This window comes from Mixophyes fleayi, chromosome 3 (genome assembly GCF_038048845.1).
Source record: "Mixophyes fleayi isolate aMixFle1 chromosome 3, aMixFle1.hap1, whole genome shotgun sequence".
In the NCBI taxonomy this organism is placed as follows: domain Eukaryota; kingdom Metazoa; phylum Chordata; class Amphibia; order Anura; family Limnodynastidae; genus Mixophyes; species Mixophyes fleayi.
The window spans coordinates 320,631,486-320,653,965 of record NC_134404.1 but is presented as its reverse complement, the minus strand read 5'-3'; the positions used below and the strand labels follow the sequence as shown (position 1 = coordinate 320,653,965).

General features: G+C 41.0%; 1 protein-coding gene across 1 annotated transcript in view; it reads left to right on the top strand.

Annotated features, from left to right (window-relative positions):
• PRKCE (protein kinase C epsilon) overlaps positions 1-22,480 on the top strand; it is a 278,286-nt gene that overhangs the window by 133,007 nt on the left and 122,799 nt on the right. The window contains exons 3-4 of the mRNA XM_075204126.1: positions 12,357-12,516; positions 22,304-22,338. Of these exons, the coding sequence (XP_075060227.1) occupies positions 12,357-12,516; positions 22,304-22,338 (195 nt within the window). The remainder of the gene's footprint in view (positions 1-12,356; positions 12,517-22,303; positions 22,339-22,480) is intronic.

The following is a 22,480-nucleotide window of genomic DNA, read 5'->3' as shown; positions in this document are numbered from 1 at the left end:
ATGCCAGATATCGTTTGGCTAATCCACGGAGAACAATATGAACCACGCAACATTTGTTTCCAGGATGCAAATGAAATAATGATTGTAGTTCCCAGACATATATCGGGGCTGCGAGAGCTCTAGATGTACGATTCCGCCAGTCAGAATAACACCCCAGGCCTCACCTTCTGCTTGTCTGAATTAGCTGGAAGCTCGGCTGAGCGATCGGGACAACAGGATTCTTATATCTGTTCCATTATTATTATATGGTAACAGGTTCTCTTCTACCCTTTCACTGCCAGGTGTATGTTCATTCTGCACCTTTTATGTGACATGTTTTGTGCTGCATCAGATTTGCAACTTTTTTTTCCCCACTGTTCAAGTGAATATTATATTGATTTTTTGAGGTAGATGTGGCTTTCTTCTGGTATAGTCCTTTAGTATAAGGATACCACATACAGTATTTTATTAGAGATCGAATATATGTTTGTGGGTCTTAATAAAGTTTTCTTTGTTGTGTATTTTGTTTTGTTTTTAATCCTCAACTTTTGTGTAAAGTGACTTTCAGATGCAAATTAATATAAGACACTACTTATTGTAAAAGGGGCACAAAGTAATAAAGCTCAGTAATAATAAGTGGATGAAGTTGTTGGATTTTGTAACCAACGGAATGGTTTATTCATACAGACATGTGTTGGGTAAGTAGGTAATAGGGACATACAGCTGTTTATTGACCTTTATTTATATGATGCCTATATGTTATACAAAAATTTTACAGCCAATATTTAATCATTCACATCAGCCCCTGCAAAGCTTACAATCTATATTCCCTGTCGCACACATATGCTCATTTAATCAGAAGCCAGTTAACCTGACCATATGTTTTTTGATTGGGGGAAGAAACCGGATCAACCGGAGGAAACCCACACAAACACGGGGAGAACATACAAGCTCCACACAGATAGGGCCCTGGTCAGGATCCAACCTGTAACTCCAGTGCTGTTAGGCAACAATACTAACCACTGTGCTGCCTAGAGTGGTGTATAATCGTGAATAAGTGCTACTTTCACATCTACACCTAAAATTCTTGGTGCAGAGCTGCTCTCCAGTATTTGGTTCGATGTAAACCAGAATATTTTAACACATACTGTGGGCCATTTACTTAGTGTACAAAGGAGCACGGCACAGTGCATGCAGTTTTTCACAATTACATCTACTTGTGACGTCACAAGTGCACTTTTCTTCCAACATATTATTGCGGAAAGCCAGAAAAATGTGATGGAATAGGGTGTTCACATTTATATGCCCATTATCCTGAACCGTGAACATATAATCCACACTACAGATTACTAACAAATTAAGCTTTCCCCTCCACAAATACTCTGCTTTTCACTTTATATTTGTTATTTTTAACTCAAGTAAATATAACCGTAGTATATGCTTTATTTTCACCAGAAGGCAGCAGGACCATTCATCACAATGTTTTCCAAATCATTTTACTACTTTTATTCCGTCCTGCAACCATTAAATGAAATGCTGTATTTTAACCACACTTGAGGTGGAATTAGGGGAATAAAGTAGGTGGGGGCTGGGGTGTGTATTTATATCAGTTGTGCAGGTTAATGTGAGCCATGAAAGGAGCGGGGCTTACACATAAGTGGGTGGATCTGGTTGGGGTAGATTGGGGCGGGGCTTATTTTGTTGTAATTTCACCTGTCAAAATGTTGGGAGATCTATTAAAGTAGATTATGTTCAGGGTGGGAATAAAAGGAGAAGTAGTCTGTCCGTTCTCTCCCATAGAACTCAGTAGAATCACTTGTGTTGATCTCTCAGTATAGAAAGATTACCCCAGGCTGCTGGGATTTCCTATGGGAGGCACATTTGCGGGAGGGGACATTCTTTAAGAACAGCGAGCATGGGGCCATGGGTTCGATTCTGACCAGGGTACTATCTGGGTGGAGTTTATATGTATCTGTGTCGAAGTGGAACTTTATAAATGGTGGTATGGAAAATGTAAGTGAATGGAATATGGCATTCAGCTGTATAACAGCCCACTCCAACCATTGTTTGCATATTTCTCAATTGTCCCGACTTCAGCAGGACAGTCCCGATTTTAGAACTCTGTCATAATCATCATCATCACCATTTATTTATATAGCGCCACTGATTCCGCAGCGCTGTACAGAGAACTCACTCACATCAGTCCCTGCTCCATTGGGGCTTACAGTCTAAATTCCCTAACACACATACACACAGAGACAGACAGACAGACAGACTAGAGTCAATTTGTTAGCAGCCAGTTAACCTACTAGTATGTTTTTGGAGTGTGGGAGGAAACTGGAGCACCTGGAGGAAACCCATGCAAACACAGTGAAAACCCGCCCAGGTACATGTTTGTCCCGCGGTTGGGAATTTTGGGGGAAGGGAGATCTCTAATGGGCAGTCTAGCGCTAAGCAGCCCTCTGTATGACCACGCCCCCTATCCTATAGCTGGAGACAGACATATTGGGAGCTGTGTGTTTATGTGGCTTTCCTCCCACAGTCCAAAAACATACTGGTAGGTTAATGGGCCCAGACAAAAATTGGGCCCGAGTGTGTTTGTGCGCTAGGGAATTTAGACGGTAAGAGGGGAACTCGACTGCTGGCGATGTGGCGCGGCGGAGATCACGCTGCACACATGTCTGGCAATTACAGTACAAATCTCTGCTTGTTTTTTTTTCTCGCACCTCTTTGGAGTGTGAAGGGGAAGATGAGCAGAGATTTCTGTCAAATCTCCGCCGAGAAGTGTTTCACGGACATTCCAGAGACGCTACGGGGCTAATTGAATTTCCCCCTAAGCTTCAGCGAGACAAGGACTGATGTCAATGATTCCATATTGTCAGGAAAGTGTTGTGTAATAAACTGGTCCTATACACATTAACAACAATATGGGCATTGTGACCTCTACACATTTTTAGTGCTCTTTGGGTAAGTCCGCAAAATACTTTCCAGCCCAGCATAGGCCAAATAGATCCAGCTTTGTAGGGACCTCTGTGTGTTCTACACATTCACATTTTCCCTTGTCTGAGCCACATGTGATATGAATCAGAATATCAATATTCAGATCTGAGTCCAAATGTTCTTATTCCTGGGAAGCTATGATTGTTACTCATCGAAATTCATATTAGTCAAATTAGGAGTCCAATTCTGTGTAAATAGAAGTCATTGTAAAAAGACCCAGTTTTCCTTTAACTGCGATTTCTGTTTGACGAAAGGCACTGAAGTCAAACTAAACAGCAATTTGCTTCAGTTCTCTAAGATAACCAAGAAACATTCTAATCTGCTGTGTCTCCTGTGTAGCTGGTTCTTAGCTGTGAACAGTATGTGTTCCATGTCACACTGCAATCCTGCAATTTAAAAGCTTCAGAGAATAAAATACTCTTATGTAAATATTGGTACGCAGACAAAACATGCGCTCTCAAGAGCATTCAAAGCACTTTATATTAAATATTAACATATTTGTAAGCTTTTTTTCAGATCTTCCATCAGTACCACCCTATCTAAGCCAAGCTGGCAGCCCATCAACCAAATACTGCACTGAAAGTGTTTTCTTTTCCCCAACAGTTCAAGAGGTATATTTACTAAACTGTGGGTTTGAAAAAGTGGAGATATTACCTATAGCAACCAATGAGATTCTAGCTGTCATTTTGAAGAATGTACTAAACAAACGATAACTGAAATCTGATTGGTTGCTATAGGCAACATCTCCACTTTTTCAAAACCGCAGTTTAGTGAATATACACCCAAGGCTTACCTGCAGTGATGCACTGGGGGTGAGCTTGTGTGGTTTTTGATAACTGGGTCTTGGTGAAAAAACTAAGGAACAATCCAAAAAAGAGATTAGTAATGGCGCTAGACACTATTACATATAAAAAAAAAGGTGAATCAATCATCTACATCCAGTAAATTACAACATACTCAAAATGGCAATATAGTGTATTAAACATACACAATTTTAAATCTCAAAAAAGAATAACGTAGACATAGTAAAGTTATGAGATACCTGTTTTTTTTCACTATGTACACATGTTTTTTTATTTTTTGAGCTTGAAAATTGTATGTGTGGGCTTCGCCTGTACAGAGAAATGACGTAAAACTAAGCACAATTAAGCAAAGAACAGTTTTGCAGTTTGGCTTACTTTAAAATGGGCCCAATTTTCTTTCCAGGGCCCCTATCCCCCTCCATGAATGAGGAGGCAGTCCAGTTCTCTGTGATTTACCACTGTAACAATCTCAGCCCATGTTATTAAGTGCTTCTACAAACTCATAAACTGCAGACAAAAGTAAAGTAATTATACATTGTAACCAGAGATAGCCAGTAGTCACACCACTTTATAAGACCCTACACTGGCTTCCTGTGTCATCTAGAATCCAATTCAAATTACTCATCCTTACATACGAATCCCTCCACAACACCACCTCTTCATATATCTTAAATCTCATCTTATAATACTTCCCCTCCCGACCATGATCTACCTCTGACCTGCGCCTTTCCTCGCTTCCAGTAAACACCTTTCACTCCCGTCTAGAAGACTTCTCCCGTGCTGCTCCACACTAATGGGATTCCCTACCACAGCTAATCAGACTCTCCCACATTAAATGCTCCCTGAAAACCCATCTCTTTATTAGAGCTTACCCTACTTCCACCAATACTACTCACACTAATGCATCCTCACAACAGTCCCAATCTTCACCCTAAGCCACACTCGCTTCTCTTGTTTCACCTGTGCCCACTTCCAGTTAGAATGTAAGCTATCTAATGAGCAGGTGCCTCTATGCCCTTTGTTTTAATTTTTATTTTTTTACCTTGTATGTCCTATTCGCCCTACTGTACGTCGCTGCAGAGCCCTTTGTCACCTTGCAAATATATGATGATGATAATATCTGCTGTTTGATAATGTTATGCGCTCAAGAAAGGGCAGGAATGACCTAAAACATTGCATTAAATATGTTGTTTTAAGCATTATGCATGTTATTGTGTGGCTTATTGGTGAGTGGGAGCTGGCTGGCAAATTTTAGGTGGGGGTGGTGGTAGGTGGGACTTGGCTCAGCAGCCTATTAGGAACATTTTAAAAGGAAAAGGTAGCACAGTGATCCATGCCAAAGTAGCCCACTAAAGGACCAGCCCTGCCCTCCAACCCAACCAGCCCCAGTGGCTGAGTGCCACCAAGTTCCTTTGCTTTCATTTAGTGTAGCACACATTTTGGTATTAAAAATAACTATACATGAGTGTGAATGCAATTTCAGAGAATAGCTGTGTGCTAAGCATGAAAACCACTTGTATGATAAGAAATGTAACATGAAGGTGCGCCCTACTACTGTGCGGTAATGGGGCATGTATTGTAGAATATAACTAATGCTACTGATTGTTACAATTCATGGTTGGATTGCACAAGTATATCTGATGAGCGTCTGTTGTCTGTAGCTGTGTAGGGAGGTGATACTTTGGTTTTTAACAGAGTTGCAGCGGAAAGTCAGATTAACATTGAACAATGTATTTTACCTTCACGGTTCATATGTGAAAATTTTAATTTTGGGGATTAGCGGCCCTTTAAATTCTAGTATCTGCAATCTATTCTTCCCTGTGCTTGTAACATTAGTCTTTTCTCGTGCTTGGATGCCCTCTGCTGGTCTCTTTTTAATATGCCATGCAAGAGTGGATTAAAGACATTTTTATTAAGTAATTCCTGTGCACTTTCATTTAACCATAAAATGAGTCCGAAAATAAATCATGGTGTCATCGCTTCACAACTTGTTAGCAACCAGCTATTTGTCACTAGAATCTGCACCACTTAACTGGTAAAGACTGTTTAATACATATTCCATGTTTAGAGGTAGAGATATTTTTAATCTAAACATAGTATCAAGTTTTCAGTGTTGTCATAATAGCAGGTTCACTGTGACTGCATCAAACAGAACCAAGGATACTCTGTTAATGACCATATTCCTCTAACAATCTGGCATTCCAATGCATAGAGACCGTGTGATAGGGTCAGCTGCATACCTTAACAATCTATCTGGGAATTCCAGCAAGTCTGAACAGGGGTAAAAGTATTTGGAAGACAAAAATATAATAAACTGCATATAATGTATAAATGTTACTGCAGGGCCGTCTCTTCCATTGGGCACGATGGGCAGGTGCCCGGGGGCCCTGCAGGCAAGGGGGTCCTGTCCGAATCCTAAAAAAAGAAAAAATATATATATATTTTCTTTAAAAATACTTACCTTGCGGTCACATCAGCAGTGATCCGGCTCCCTCCCTGGTCCCCTCTTCCATGCTGTGCTCGCAGTGAATGCTGGGCGTGATGTCACGCCCAGCATTCACTGCAACCACAGCACGGAAGAGGGCAGAAGAGACTCAGCTGCGCGGAAAAAAGAAGAGGATCGGACTTAAGGTAAGTTAAGGGGGCCCATATATATATATATATATATATATATATATATATATATATATATATATATATATATATATTATATAATTTTTTTTTTTTAGGGGCCCGGTACACTGCATTGCCCGGGGGCCCTGTGTTACTGTATTACTCCCCACCCCAACATAATGGTCTCCCACTTTTTCTCTGAGCTGCAAACAGGGGAGCACATTACTGCTAATTAGCTGATAGTGGTGTCTATAGTGTAGGTTACCTAATCCAGGCACATAGAGTGACTGACGGGATGGAAATATCATCAAGCCAGACCTGACTGCTGTGCAAGGCCTCTATAGTAACACAGTGGACGTCGTACACAATTCCAAATCAGTGATGAGACAAAAATGAATTCTGTGCTTGCTCGCTAATATAGCCGGTCATATTCTTCATATACCTCTTTTTCTTTTGTTATTTCCATAAAAACATTTGTTTAACAACATTTAGTCATTGAACTCTATGTCCACAATCTACACAAGCGTTTAGATTGAACGCTGGATGGATCGTGAATGCAAGACAATAGTACATGCCACATTCATGGAATGCTCAGCATTCACCGTGAACTCGTGTGTACTGTTGGCGCATTCCTCCGTGATGAGCCTTTAATGCTGCATTCACCAAACAGTGCACACAGGTCCGTCAAATGTAAATGCATATGTTAGGTGCAGATAAATGATCTACAAGACAGTGACAGCTGCTCTCAGTGACAGCCTCTAGGAATCTTCCTGTTGGTAAAGGATGAGATTGGATTCTATATGAGATTTTAAAATAACTGTTTTTTTTATTTTTTTCAGTTTATTTTTCATTTTTGATTGCAGACAGTAGCTAACATGAGTCATTGTTATTATCAGTAAGTCCAATGCTTTCTGGTCTATGATGATCATGTCTCAGACACTGTGTCAAAGTTGAATGACTTAATATTATTAGTAAGATCCCTCCCAACACGGTTCTGTTCTGATTTGACTTTTAATGTCAGCAAAGTACTTATCTGTGGTATTTATTGTCAGCCCAAAAAAAAACAATGTTTGCAATGTCTGCTAAAACGAATGCTTTTAGTTTGCCAAGATTGTTCGAGCTTGAAGCAGGGATTCTTGCCCAAAGTTAATGACCCTGTCAAATGACTTTATATTTTACTTCTCGGATTTTGTTCCAGTGACATCCAGTAGATGGAGAGTAAGAGAGTGATGTGTTGGGCTGACGTTCACATCATTAAAGGGATTGACTGACCTTGGGATCTACTTCACAGCTATCGGTTTTCCTGCCCCGCTGATTATTGTTGTAAATGATCGATATACCCAGACACGCAGAACCGCATGCAGCACAATGTGCCCTCAGGCGACCTGCCCTTGTATATGTACTTGTACTGTCCGGGCGGAGACTTTCCAGCTGTTCTTAAAGGGGAACTCCGACACAGTGGGATGTTGTCTTACACAAGGATTGTTTATCTTACAATAGCTGTGAGAACATGTGCATATGTCCTTGTACTGTCAGGACAGACTCTGCAGTACATAGACTTTCCAGCTGTTCTTAAAGGGGAACTCCACCAGAGCTGAGAATGTGCAAGAGCTATGGAAAAAAAAAAAATCTTCGTATAATTTTGCTGCAGGGGAGCAGGACCAAAATGACGTCATTCACAGCAAATCGAGTCAGTGAGGCTCCCATCCCACTTCGCTAGGAAGTGGGCAAGATGCGGGAGAATTGCCTGCTCGCCTGGGAGACCTACCCAGAATTTGGGAGTCTCCCAGACATTTCAGGAGAGTGGGCAAGTATGAGATAATCTCCCACCGAAATCAAGTATCTTCCATTCTAATATACTACTGATAGTTTTACATATATGCATCCACCAATCAGCGATGGGTGAGTGATTATAACTTGCAGACCAAAATCCCCAAACTCCTTGTTAAATCTCCTATAATGGAAAAAGAAACAAGATGATGTTACACAGGGCCTGAGTCGTCAATGAACGCAATTTGCGGTTTTAAAAACTGACCGATATTGTACGTCTGTGTTCAAGTAAAAGCGGATATGAAAACGTTTTCATTAGAATACGGGTATAAGTAGGCTCTGGTTATACGGTACTTGCTGTATGCAGACAGACACCACACAATGCAGGATACGTACAGTACGTATGGGCAATATAAATTCAGAATCATATATAAAATCTGAACACTTAAAAAAAAATATTAAATACATTAACACCTGTTACCACTATAATCATTAATAAAAATACATTTAAAAACAAAAAATATATTTTTTTACATTAACTATATTTCAGGATGTTATTAATGTCTACTGTACATAAAATGCATATTTACAGTTGCTTCTAATTTCGACACTTACACCTGCTGGTGCAAGGGATAAAGATCACTTACATGAGAGATGCCCTAAGCTTGAATTGAACGAATGTGCCTGTGCTCGGCCTAAGCACGCCCCCTTACTGTACATTGCCTATGTGCACACGCCCCCTTACTGTACATTGCCTATGTGCACACGCCCCCTTACTGTACATTGCCTATGTGCACACGCCCCCTTACTGTACATTGCCTATGTGCACACGCCCCCTTACTGTACATTGCCTATGTGCAGTGTCGGTTTTCGGGTAAGTCTGTTTATAGTGAAAACGGTTTTTACAAAATTCGTTTTTTTTATTTGTAGGTCTCCTCGCTGTCAGATTTTTCATTATCGAAAAACCGTACCCAACCCGAGGCTGGAGGCTACATAAGAATCCACAGATATCAACTGAAACTTTGGACTTCTATATCTCTAAAACAGATAAAGCGGTCCTAGATCAAACATTCCCATTCACTTGGCATCGCCATAAAATAAAATACTTGGGGGTCTTCCTTACCAAAAATCTCTCCCATCTATTCCAAGCTAATTTCCCCCACACCCTTTCCCAAGTTAAGAAAGATTTCAACTCCTGGTCCCTCCAACTTATCTCCTGGATAGGTCGTATAAACTCTGTTAAAATGAATATTCTTCCCAGACTGTTATACCTATTTCAAACCTTACCTATCCGAATTTCCCCCTATGTATTTAAATTCCTCCAATTTGAGTCTTCTAAATTTATTTGGGCAGGTACACGCCCACGAGTACGACTCGGGGTCCTACAGAGATCCTTACGGGGTGGTGGTCTAGGTATACCTAATTTTAAAAAATACTACCTATCGGCCCAAAACGCTCAATGTGTCCTATGGAACGGTCCTGTTTTTGCTAGGGTCTGGGTGACAATAGAGGCGGAAAGTCTGGGGATGCTTACTCCTGCCTCCCTTATGTGGATTCCAAGGGCCAAAAAAGCTTTTGTCCCATCCCTTAATCTCCCACTCTCTGGCTATATGGGACTCATCCATCAATCTCTATGGTCTCTCTCCGCAGCCATCACCAATTATCCCCCTCTTTAATAACCCTGATTTCCCTCCTGGCCTACACCATTCCGCATTCCTCCCGTGGCATTCCCGAGGGATATGTTTCCTAAATGACATAACCCGCGATATAACTTTTTCCCAATTCACGGATATTCAAACTAAAATTGGCCTGCCCACACGGATATTTTATCAATTCCTGCAAATTCGCAATTTTCACTCCCTCTCCAAACCACGTCTTACTTCTCGACATCTCACAACAATTGAAACACTGTGTCTGCGCCAGGCATCGACGTCAGGTCTTATTTCTACTATCTACTCTGAACTAATTGCTCCCTCTACTCCTCCTCGAGACTCCCATGAGACGTCATGGGAACATGACCTGGGCTCTCCTCTTGATGATGAGGAGTGGTCGGAAATTCGGGACAATGCTGCCTCCAGCTCAATCTGCGTCCGAATAAAGGAAAATGTTTACAAACTTCTCTACCGGTGGTACTATGTACCTACTCGACTACAAAAGATACTGCCTGATTCCTCTGACAGATGTTGGCGTCTATGCTCTGGCGCGGGCTCTTTCTTACATATATGGTGGGACTGCCCGAAACTGATTCCCTTCTGGTGCGAAATTAAAGCTTTGATAGAAATGTTAATTCAAACCCCCATACCCTTTGACCCTAAATTTTTCCTTCTACCCCTTGGGTTCTCCTCGGCCACTAGACATCAAAATAAACTTGCTCATCACATTATTTCAGCAGCCACATGTCAAATCGCCATAGATTGGAAGCAGGCTGCCCCCCCCCCCCTTCATCTCCGCTGTAACTAATAGGATCTGGCATACGTATAAGATGGAATACATGACTAGCATTATTCGAAACACAGCCAAATCTTTTAACAAGGTCTGGGACCCCTGGATGTCTCACTTCCAATACTGCTCCCCCTACCCATACGTAACCCTTTCCCCTCCCATCTCATTGCCTCTGGCTCAAGAGCGATCTCCCACGCTCCTCCCCTTCTCCCCCTCCACCTCTCATCTTCTCTTTTATCTTCCTCTTTCTCATCCTTCTCCTTTTCTTTTCTTCCTTCTCTTTTAAATATAAAAATGCCGGTTTTTATTTCACAGAGTTTGTGCTATTTTATCTCTGAAGCACGGAGATTTCTACTTCACTATTCAATGTACTGAATATATTTTGGTTGATATAACATGTATCCTTTTGCACTGTTAATTCTTTTTTGACCGTTAATAAACACTTGTTTAAAAAAAAAAAAGAATCCACAGATATCTACGATACTTTCATCCTGCGATAAGAGGATTCCGTCAATACATTTACTGCATTAATCCTACTTAAATAGGCCTCATATTTCGCCGAGATAGAAAAGAGGTAACTGCGGTAACCCATTGATGTCATGGGATAAGCCTGGTTACCTCCCAGTGATAAATAGCCCCTGTGTATGGGTGGCTTTACACCAGCACCAGTTAAATAGATAATAGAACACAGATGTGATTTAGGTATCACAGTGGGCAGGGGCCGTGTCTGGTTATTATAAGTCCCTGTGTCTCTCTGTTCTTAGTAACATCATTATGACTCAGAATATAGGCACTGGCTGAATTGTAGCAAACATTAATAGATTACTTATATTGCTGTAACATTAATGTAATGTCCATTGCTTCAATGATCGCAAGTGTCAGTGTAGGTGATTATATTGTGTACCAATTAGGAATCTTATTTTTACCTCCACATGACACAGCAATGAGATTTTGCCTGATGACAGCAGTTACTATATCCAGACAATGTTTGTTTGTGGATTGACGTTGTCACTCTTGGATCAGTGTTTTAGGAGTGAACTATTGTTTCTACTTAGTTGTAAAATGAGAAGCTCTGACTTAAAGAGCAAGTAAAACTATTAACTGACATTAATACAAATGAAATGCTGTGTATTACTGAGCTGAATAATAAACAACTGATGTCTGTATACCAAATTAAATATGTCCATCATGCTCTCTTTAACTCCTTTGCAGCAAGTTGTGCTTAGCTAAACAGGCAGACAATGAATGACAGCCAGGCAGACTTGCTCTGCAGAAATGCAGAGTGTGGCTTGTGTGGTTCATACATTCAACGACAATGATGAGAAGTCTCTGCTTTTGGACCTGTATTCTATCCCATCAGGTCCAAAAGCTGAAGTTATACAATTTTTTTTTTAATTGGGGCGTAATGTGTGTGCTGGTGGGAAACGTACAAACTGGGACGTGGCCACATCACCGTGGAGTGCTGGGACAAGGATAGAGTGGGGTTAGACCACACCCCCAGAGTGTGCCACGCGTTTCTATCTGTGCAGCTGTCTTTAATGGAGTTGGGAGGTAATACTGTACTTTTAAACAAGGATACTGTGGAAAGTCAGTTCAACACTCAAAAAATTAATTTTAACTCCATTATTTGTATATGAAAACTCCAGTTTTGGGGTTTAGTCATTGTTTGAGTCTTTAAGTTATTGAAGGAGGATTTTGATACTTTGCTGATTTGTAGTCTGATTTAAATACATATTTGTTTTCTTGCAGCTCCTAAAGAAAATGAAGAACGAGTATTCAGGGAGAGAGTGGGTCCCAGGAAGCGTCAGGGAGCCGTGCGACGTAGGGTTCATCAAGTGAATGGACACAAGTTTATGGCGACCTATCTTAGACAACCAACGTATTGTTCGCACTGCAGAGATTTTATATGGTAAGATGGGTTTAAGCTATCATTTGTTTCATATAAAACGGTCCTGAACTTACTGTACGTTAAAGGTTGAATTATCAAACCTTCTAAGAAGGAAAAGTGGAGTTGTTGCCCATAGCAACCAATCAGATTCCAGCTTTCATTTATCTGGTACATTCTAGAAAATGATAGCTAGTATCTGATTGGTTGCTATTGACAACACCTCCACTTTTCTTTCTTAGAAGGTTTGATAAATCTACCCCTAGGTCTTTAATTGTTCTGCAGTGTTAGAGACAGTGTAAAAGTGCAATAGTTGTTTTATCTTTTTTGCTATTTCCCAAACTTGTTGGACAAGTGTATATATCAATATTTACTGGATGTCTGCCAGGCAGGCAGATCCTAGTAGAAAAGATATGCTGTGTGTTATAGGCTATGGAGCTTCTCGGAGAACCTGGATACTAGGCACACAGACTGCTGAGGTTTCTGCTCAGCCCTGTATTAGTTTGTCATTCTTCCTTATAAACACAATGTTTAGTTAAAGCAGCAATCCTATGAAAAAATTAGGTTCTTTATTATCATAAATCTCTCTAGCATGCTACTAAAGGAATATTGGTATTTACCATTTCCCTTGGTTTGTTTCTTCAGGCTGCTATTAATAATTTTATAATTCTGCACAGTATCGTGGACTACCATGGCAACCACAGTCACATGACACATGTGACTGTGATCCATTTTCTTAACTTGCTATTTGAAGGAAAATGTGGGATTGCTGCTTTAAAGTGTTAAAAAACAAACAAACCATAACACATATTTAACAACATGTTATAAAGAGTAAAAATGTGCTGTAACCCATAGTGACTGGTCACATAATGGCTTTCATTAGTCTACTAGCCTTAGACTGCTAAAAGGGAATATTAGGTTTGTTGCTATATGTTACCTAGATTGGCGCTTTCAATCCACATAACATATTAGTAAAGGGTTTTTTATGACCTGACCTTTATTTGTAGGCATCTTTTCACTTAATACTAAAGAGACTAATTGTTGAACTTCCGCACAGAAAAATATAGAAATATTATTATAAGTAAGGTGAGACTGCTCTGATATAATCGAAGTGTCTATAAATGTTAAGATAATTATTTTCTTCTTTTTTTGAGCATGTTTTCACTTAATGTCTACTGTTCTACATTTCACTGTGGAACATTTTTATATCAGAAATGTCACTCCATAAATGACCATGTCCCGTGTCTAGAGGCATATAAGAAGAACACAATGAGGCATTAATGAAAATAAAGCAAAAAAATGAGTACCTTTGCACCTGGGCAAAACCATGTTGCATTGGAGGGGGGAGCTAAATTTAAAAAGTGGGGACATATTTACAGTTGGGGTACCGCATGTCCTAGCTGAACTTTAAATTTCAGTGTAAAAATAAAGCTGTCAAGTATTTGCGTGCTACATGAAAAAACAGCCAGTATTTAACTTATGTGCAAAATAATAAACTAATGTGCACCCCTTGTATTGTAACTTTTTTTGTTTTGTCCAGGAGAAAACTTACTCCTTTTTTTTTTTTACTTTACTCTCCTTAATTAATCAGCCCCAATATGTATTTCTTTAACATTCCTTGCGGTGTAAAGATGAATACAGGATCTCCTTAAAGCTCACTAATAGCTGTTTTCTAAATTTAAACTGGTTTGTAGGAAGCAGGACAATAACAGTTGATGACCTTGAGATCTGTAACTTTGACTCGGTTGAACAAAACATCCAATTCTAATAGTTGACTCATTTTTCAATGTATCCAGGGACACTCTGTAAGAAAACAGGACATAGTCATATGGATTTTCTCACTGTAATAAAATGCATATTGGGTGACTTTTAGGGTCAACAACCAGTGGATCTGAGAACGGTTAGTAGAACTTATGCACTTACTGCAGTTTGGTCTTTCGATTTGGCCAATGAATGATCACAATGTAGAGACTGCATTCAAATTAATTGTCTTATGACCAAATTGCCATGCTGTCATTTAAGGGTCAGATTTCTAGTTCAGACTGGTAAAAGGGAGATTTTAATTGTTAAAGATTTTGGGCCAGTTTAGTCCTTTTTGGATCACGGTAATAAAATCACCATATGTAATAGCCAAAAAAAATCTTGGTATTTGCTGTTTTTAAGAGAAAAATGTAGATGTAGCAGAAATAACCATTTGTGCATTGACATTTCACCAATGATGTTTGGTATTGTACCTGACACAGCAATTTGGTTAGGAATGACTGATGTGTTCCTCTTGGTTTCTATAAGTGTTTCGTTAAGGCGACACTGAAATGCTTCATGATTACTGGCTATTGCTATACACATTCCATCACCTACCAAGTCAGAGACATTATGCACCAGTGAAACTTTGGGCTTATTTAAGTAGGATCTGTACATTTTTTTGATAAATTGTTTTAGATGGTTCTTTTTGCACTATGGAAGTGTAGACAAGAGTAGAGAAGCATGGAACCGGCTGTCACTTTATTACATTGTGTCAGATCAGCTTTTGTGGTGTTACGGTATGACGCCAAGTCTCCCGAAGGGTTTGCCGGGCAAATTAGTTACTTTTAAAATAAAAAATGCAATGCACCAGAACGGTAGTAATAAAGGTTAGTGATACAACACCCACATGACAGCGGAAAGAACCCTTCACCAACAAGTTACAAATCACAATGTTGCAATTGTCTTGTAACAATTACATTCGGACATTTACTTTTTGTTAATGTGAACTGAGCTAACCGTGACATACATCCTGACTGTCCCAAAGGCGTGACAGTCCCGATCTGAGGGCTTTGTCCTGCCATCCTGATTGAGACAGCTTTCTCCTGTGCGTGGAAAGTTTGGGAGGTATTATCTGTTCACGCTGCATGGCAGAGCATTAGGGAATGGGCGCCTGGCACACTATGAGAGGTGTTTGCAGGGTACGCATTGGGGAGCGGGCTCCTGGCACACTAGGAGAGGTGTTTGCATGGCAGAGCATTAGGGAACGGGCGCCTGGCACACTGGGAGGTGTTTTCAGGGTATGGATTGGGGAGCGGGCTCCTGGCACACTAGGAAAGGTGTTTGCATGGCAGAGCATTAGGGAACGGGCGCCTGGCACACTATAAGAGGTGTTTGCAGGGTACGGATTGGGGAGCAGGCTCCTGGCACACTAGGAGAGGTGTTTGCATGGCAGAGCATTAGAGAACGGGCTCCTGGCACACTATGAGAGGTGTTTGCATGGCAGAGCATTGGGGAACGGGCGCCTGGCACACTGAGAGGTGTTTGCATGGCAGAGCATTAGGGAACGGGCTCCTGGCACACTATAAGAGGTGTTTGCAGGGTACGGATTGGGGAGCAGGCTCCTGGCACACTAGGAGAGGTGTTTGCATGGCAGAGCATTAGAGAACGGGCTCCTGGCACACTGAGAGGTGTTTGCAGGGTACACCATCCTGGGGGTAAATGTATTAACCTCCGGATTGTTGAACTCCCGTGAGTTCGCCGTCTTCAGTGCTTAAATTTAAAGCGGCGCTGCCTTGTAAATGGAAACTCCCCTTTACAAGGCAGCGCCGCTTTAAATTTAAGCGTTGAAGACGGCGAACTCGCGAGAGTTTAACAATCCGGAGGTTAATACATTTACCCCCTGTTCTCAATAGGTGGAAAGGAATGTTCCAGGTGCCGCTTTTGTCCTTGTTAAATAGGCCTCCGCATGGGGTATCCTACGCCAGAGCCCCGGCCAAAACTATGGCCAGCGATAACACCGCTCCAGGGGGATTTGATAAATAGGGAGCTATCCTAAATGAAGCGAAAACTAGGAAGGCCTTTTCTCCCTATCAGACATAAGCCCTTTAATGAGGCCTAAATAGTATTTAAAATGCTGCATTAGAACAGGGCTCCATTGTCTGTCTCAAGCTTCCTGAAGCATGAGGCCATCACAGTGTTGTAGGGCAGAGAGCTACTCAGGGCCAGGTACTTACTAGTGTTGGTAAACATGCAGATAAAGAAACATGTGAAATGCAGCAGCGTTACTCGTGTGTTTACCAGTATTGGAGGTATAAGTGCATCCAATGTAAACATATTAAATAGAACAACAAGCGTTTGAACAAGCGCAGTGCACCCAAATACAAGTAAAATTGTGAGTGCGTCTGGTAATTCTAGTTTCAGAACCGTTTCCATGTGTTGTAGTTGGATTGTTGATATAACACATCTGAAAACATCCTTTATTATACATTTCCCACTATTTTCTGCATAGACACATTCACTTACTGTATATTATGCTATTAAATATATATTTCCACGTGCATAGTGCTTAACTTAGGGGAATGGCAGTGAGACTGCCTGTAGATCAGTCTATGTTTGGCTGAATACATAACAGGAAGAGACCCTTAGCCTTAGCTGCTTCCTGGAAGATATATTAACTTACAAGGGGCAGCCCAGGAGAGAGAACATTCGATGGATAATGAAGGAAATTATTCTTTGTGTCTGCACAATTTAAGTTTGTCATAACCCATTTTTAAATGCACTTAAACTTTGTTTCATTTCCCTCTATCTAATGTAAATATTATGGGATGAATTTATAAAGTCATTCATGTTCTATGATGCTATCTAATTACTTATGATGGTGCTAGTAAGACTGCTTGCGGAGCTCACCATTTAGTAGGGATGCTATTGTTTCTGTTCTCTTCCCCATAATCCCCTTCTAATACTGTCCTGTCAATCTTATTTATACGGATGATCCGCTTACAGTACAATAGCTCGGTGGTGTGGTCTAGTGTCACGGAGTTTGTGTGATATGACCGGGTCACATCAAGTTCGTTAAGGACTAAGAATGGAAGTGAGTTTGCTCACAGTGATAACTTTGTCCAGTATATAGGTTCCTCTATGCTAAGCCTAGTTAAAAATATAGAATTTTGATGTTACAGTTCCTGTATATTATCAGCATGAAAAACTATGAAATGTAAAGTAGATGGTTTGGGTACAGGTCAGTAACCTGGAATGCATGATTCTCTCGGGTGTGTTAGACAAAATGGGGTAAATAATGTAAAAAATTGACAGTGTGGGCTGCCAGCGGGCACGGTGGGCTGCCAGCAGGGCACGGTGGGATGCCAGTAGGCTCAGTGGGGTGCCATCTGGTGCGGTGGGCTGTCAGTAGGCTTGAAGGACTGCCAGCAGGCTCAGTGGGCTGCCATCTGGTGTGGTGGGCTGCCAGTAGGCTTGAAGGACTACCAGTAGGCTCAGTGGGCTGCCAGCAGGCTTGGTGGGCTGCAAGTAGGTACGGTGGGCTGCCAGCAGGGCTCGGTGGGTTGCCAGCAGACTCGGTGGTCTGCAAGTAGGTACGGTGGGCTGCCAGTAGGTCACCAATGGAATTTTTCATACAATGAGAACTAGGTGCTATTATAGAAAGTTGGCTAATCATTAAAACATGATGAAAATTGTTCCTTTTAAATGTATCTGTATTGATAACAGACATGTTCATGATCGTGTCTCTTTAAGCTGTATCTCAGCATTGATACCTATAAATAGCTCCCCTGCAGCATTTCCTTTCTGTAAACGGACATAAAGAGGGGTCACCTCCATTGTCTTGTGGTTCTTTATGATTCCAGCTTCCTCCCAGTAGCTCAGCTGAGGCGTTGGTGGATAGGGGGAGGAGGGATCTCTGCGGTGGTCCAAGGGCAAACGGGTCATCCAAAACTGCAAATAAGGTGTAACTCCTTCCCAGCATAAAACCGACAGAAAAAAAGTCCCTCCGTAATCTGTGTTCTGTTATATTGTACTTATAGCCCCCAAAGGATTTCCTGAGCCTGTTGTCCTCCTGTTTATCCATTGCAGCAAAATAAAGTCTACAATTGTCCCAATAAATCTTCCCTCTGCCATGTAAGGTATAGGTGAGGTCTGTCTGTGCGGCCAGACACTAAAGACTAGAGTCTAACTCTCCCCACGTCAGCAGGTCAGTGACAGTAATACACAGTGTCCTTCCCTAGCAGGATAAGACTATCTGTTCCATGAGAACCAGCCACACACATTCTGACATCAGTTCCAGCACTTCTAGCAGCAGCTCGGAGGAAGCACAGTGCCTGTCGCCTGCTGCACTAATCTGTAGTGTCAGCTGGGTTTGTGCTATGGATACATGTAATATTAAATCCCTGATAGATAGTTCAGGTTTGAACTGACCCTGGAAAAGGTTTTGTTAAGCGCTGTTATATTTGAGGTATCTTCCTAGACATAGAATTTGACGGCAGATAAGACATACTTGCCAACTCTCCCGGAATGTCCGGGAGACTCCCGAAATTCGGTTCAGTCTCCCCGGCTCCCGGGCTCGTTGGCATTTCTCCCGCATCCTGGATTTCACCGAGAATCGCATCAAATGACGCGATTCTCAGTGATTGACGCCATTTTGGAGGGCGGAAGGAGGCGGGATGAGGCCAATCGCGTCATTTTGGCCCCGCCCCCCACGACGTAAATTACGTTTTCACGGGGGGCAGGACCAAAATGACACGCCCCCTCTCCCGGAAACTTGTTTCCGAGAGTTTGCAAGTATGAGATAAGAACCGCTTGGCCCATCTAGTCTGCCCATTGTTTTATTAACCTATGGTAACCTTATACCCTGTTTGATCCTTAATTCTTTGCAAGGATATCTTTATGTCTATCCCACGTATGTTTAAACTGCTCTACTGTATCAGACTCTACCACATCTGATGGGAGGCTATTCCACTTATACACTACCCTTTCTGTGAACTATAGTTTTTCCTCAACCTTCCTCTGAACCTACTTCCCTCCAGTGTCAGTGGGCATATTCAATTCTCGGCGGAAACGCCGAAAATCTCGCGGTCCGCGCACGATTACCGTTATTACGGTAATCGTGCGTGGAAAAAACGTTAATACGGTCATTTTCTCGCTGGATTTCAGCTCGTAGCTCCCTGAGCCGCGAGCTGAAATCCAGCTACATATTACCCTATTAACGGTATTGTTTTTTCCGCGGCGCGGAAAAACAACAATTGAATATGCCCCTTTGAGTCTTTCTGGGTAAGTTTTGTGCTGTAGGCCATGCACCATTTCCTTGTGCAGTCTCTAATGTAGTTATATCCTTCTGGAGATATGGCGTCCAGAACTGAACACAGTATTCTAGAATAGATGAGGCCGTACCAATGACCTATACAGTGGTATTATTACTACTTTCTTTCTGCTACTGATTTCTCTCCCAAAGCATCTGACTTACCTTCCTCATTGCTTTGTTACATTGCTTACCTGCCTTTAAGTCACCATAAGTAGTGACTCCTAGATCCCTTTCCTCTTCAGTAGTTTCTATTATTATGGCGTTGCACTATATTTAACCTTTTGTATTTTTGAGACCCGTGCTTGATTTTGCATTTTTTGGCATTAAACTGTAGTTGCCACTCTCTTGACCATTCCTCTAGTCTATCTAGTTCATACATAATTTTTTTCCCCTGCTGGTGTTTCTACCCTATCTCATATCATTGTGTCTCTGCACAAAGGCATACTTTCCCTTCAATACCATTTACAATGTCACTAATACAGATATTAAAAAGCACTGGTCCAAGTACAGATCCCTGGGGTACTTCACTGGTAACCTTTCCCTCCTGTGAATGCCCTCCATTTACTACAGCTCTCTGTCCTGCGATCAAGGTCTTATCCATTTAACCATCTTGGAATCCAATCCCAAGCTTTCAAGTTTATTTAACAGTCTGTGATGTGGGACAGTGTGAAAAGCCTTACTAACATCTACACCCCACTAGGATTACTATAGGGAACTGTAGTGTTTGCTTTTCTGCTTTTTTATCATTTTTACAAAAAAGAATTTGAAGAATGTTTTCTTGTAAATATTGTTTAGAATGCGTATATAATAATAATAATAATAATGGCAGTGTAAAGGAAGTGGGTAGGGGGTGCGTTTTACTTAGAGTTTATGGTTAACTGACATTGAAATGTAATATACTAAAATTCCTATTGGTAGTTAAATGCCACAACTATGTCCTTCTGTAGTAATGCCCTCTAACATGCCCACTAGTGATAATAAGCTTCAGCGCACACAGTCACATTATCTGTCTCTTCTTCCTCCTCTGTCCTGGCTGCCTTCTCTTTCTGATTATTGCGGCCTCTAGCAGTGCTTCTGGCTTCTAATTGGTCACTCACATTGGCCAATCAGAAGCTTGTGGTACTCATGCTAACCATGTATGACACAAGGGCTTCTGGGGAAACGCTACCACTGTTCAGCCAGCACCCCAACACAAATTCAAAATATGTGCCCATAAAGCACCCACTTTACCCCTCAGACCTCAGAGATTTTCTAACAGTCAGGAGCTTTCACATATCAGGATATTGTAGCCTTGCTGCAGTGCATCAGAACAGTACAGTAGTGTTCCTCTCAGCAGTGGCCGACTCCAGCCAAAGATGGTCCCCAGTTTAGCAAGATGGACAGAGATTAGCCAGCCAAGGCTGTACACATCCGCAGAAGGGGTGGGGATTTTGGTACTGGAGTATAAAAATTAGAGTTTCTTATTGTGTCTCGTAGCCCAGTAAATTATATTTTTATTCTAAATACACATCTTCATAAAACTCCCTTCTGATTGGTTGATGTTTTCCTGCTGAACATTGCAGAAGACATGGAAGGTGGTCAGAAGACAGTCTATAAGAACATGCTTTAGTTGAAACCATGTTTATTTTCTCTTAGTATTTAGAAAGTTAGTTATTTGCTGTGCAGTACTACAATATAAGGAAATGACAATTGACCTCAGTGATCTCCGTAAGTTTCCATAAAATAATCACAGGTATTAGTGTTCAGCCCTGGAATTATATAGTAAACAGGGGCTTAGATCATTTTACATTAAAGATCTCATTCAAGAAACGTGTTAATTTTCTTCATTAAGTAAATCAAATTACTGCTCTACAAATTGAATTTGTACCTTAGGGAGGTGACCTACTTACATAGCTAGGTAGCAGGGTTTGCAAAAAGACAAGTGCCCATCAAATCCAACCTATTCTTGTATGATCTAGTTGTGTTGGTCCAGAAGAAGGCTATGCTCAGCTTGTTGACCTTAGTGGGAATAAAGCCTATAAGATATTTTGGAGGCATTATAGAATAATGTGCACTTTTTTTGTACATTGGAGCAGCTCTGTATACAGCGCTTAAAAAAATAATTTAGACGTTGCTCACTGGATATTGCCATATTTATATGTTTTATTGCTCCACATGTCAGCTCAAACTCTGTCAATTCAAGCATTTTGCAAAGCCCCTATATAATCAGATCGATATAGTATATATGACTTTCAGATATGCATAGTATCAAACATTTTTTTAGCTGTTATTATTATTATTTTTTATTCTTTTACATCGTTTAATGTTGATCATTGTATTTGCTCTCAGCATACAAGTCACCTTACTATTCACTTTCACATAGATCATCATGTGAGTTCCCAGGCAACAGAGTGCTAGACTGAGCTGGTAAAATGTATAAATAAGTGTGTAATACATATTTATAACTTTCAAGACATAATAGATGAATCTTTCTTGAAAATTTTATACAGTGTCATTGAATTGAAAATATTGAAAATAAAAAAAGTAAACTTTGAGAGCTGAATCCACATTCATGAGAAGTAACCTATCAAATTGCTAGGAATTGGTGACAACAGGAAGCACAAACGTTCCTGACTTCTAGTGAATTGATGGGCAGTATTTTCATGGATTGGAGTACAGCCTGTGTGTAAGTGGACAATACACATCTCACAGAAATCTAACTGAAGCTCAATGTCTTTTCTTTACCTAATTTTCTGTCATTCTTTCTTTTATTTACAGGGGTGTTATAGGGAAACAGGGTTACCAATGTCAAGGTAAGAGGCGTGTGACTGAGCACATGATAGATATAGCATCAATGTGTGGTATTTACAGAATACGTCTTATATGATGCGGTGCACAGAGACCTGAAGTACCCTATGTTACCCTGTGATCTTTAATATAGGCCACAAATCGCAT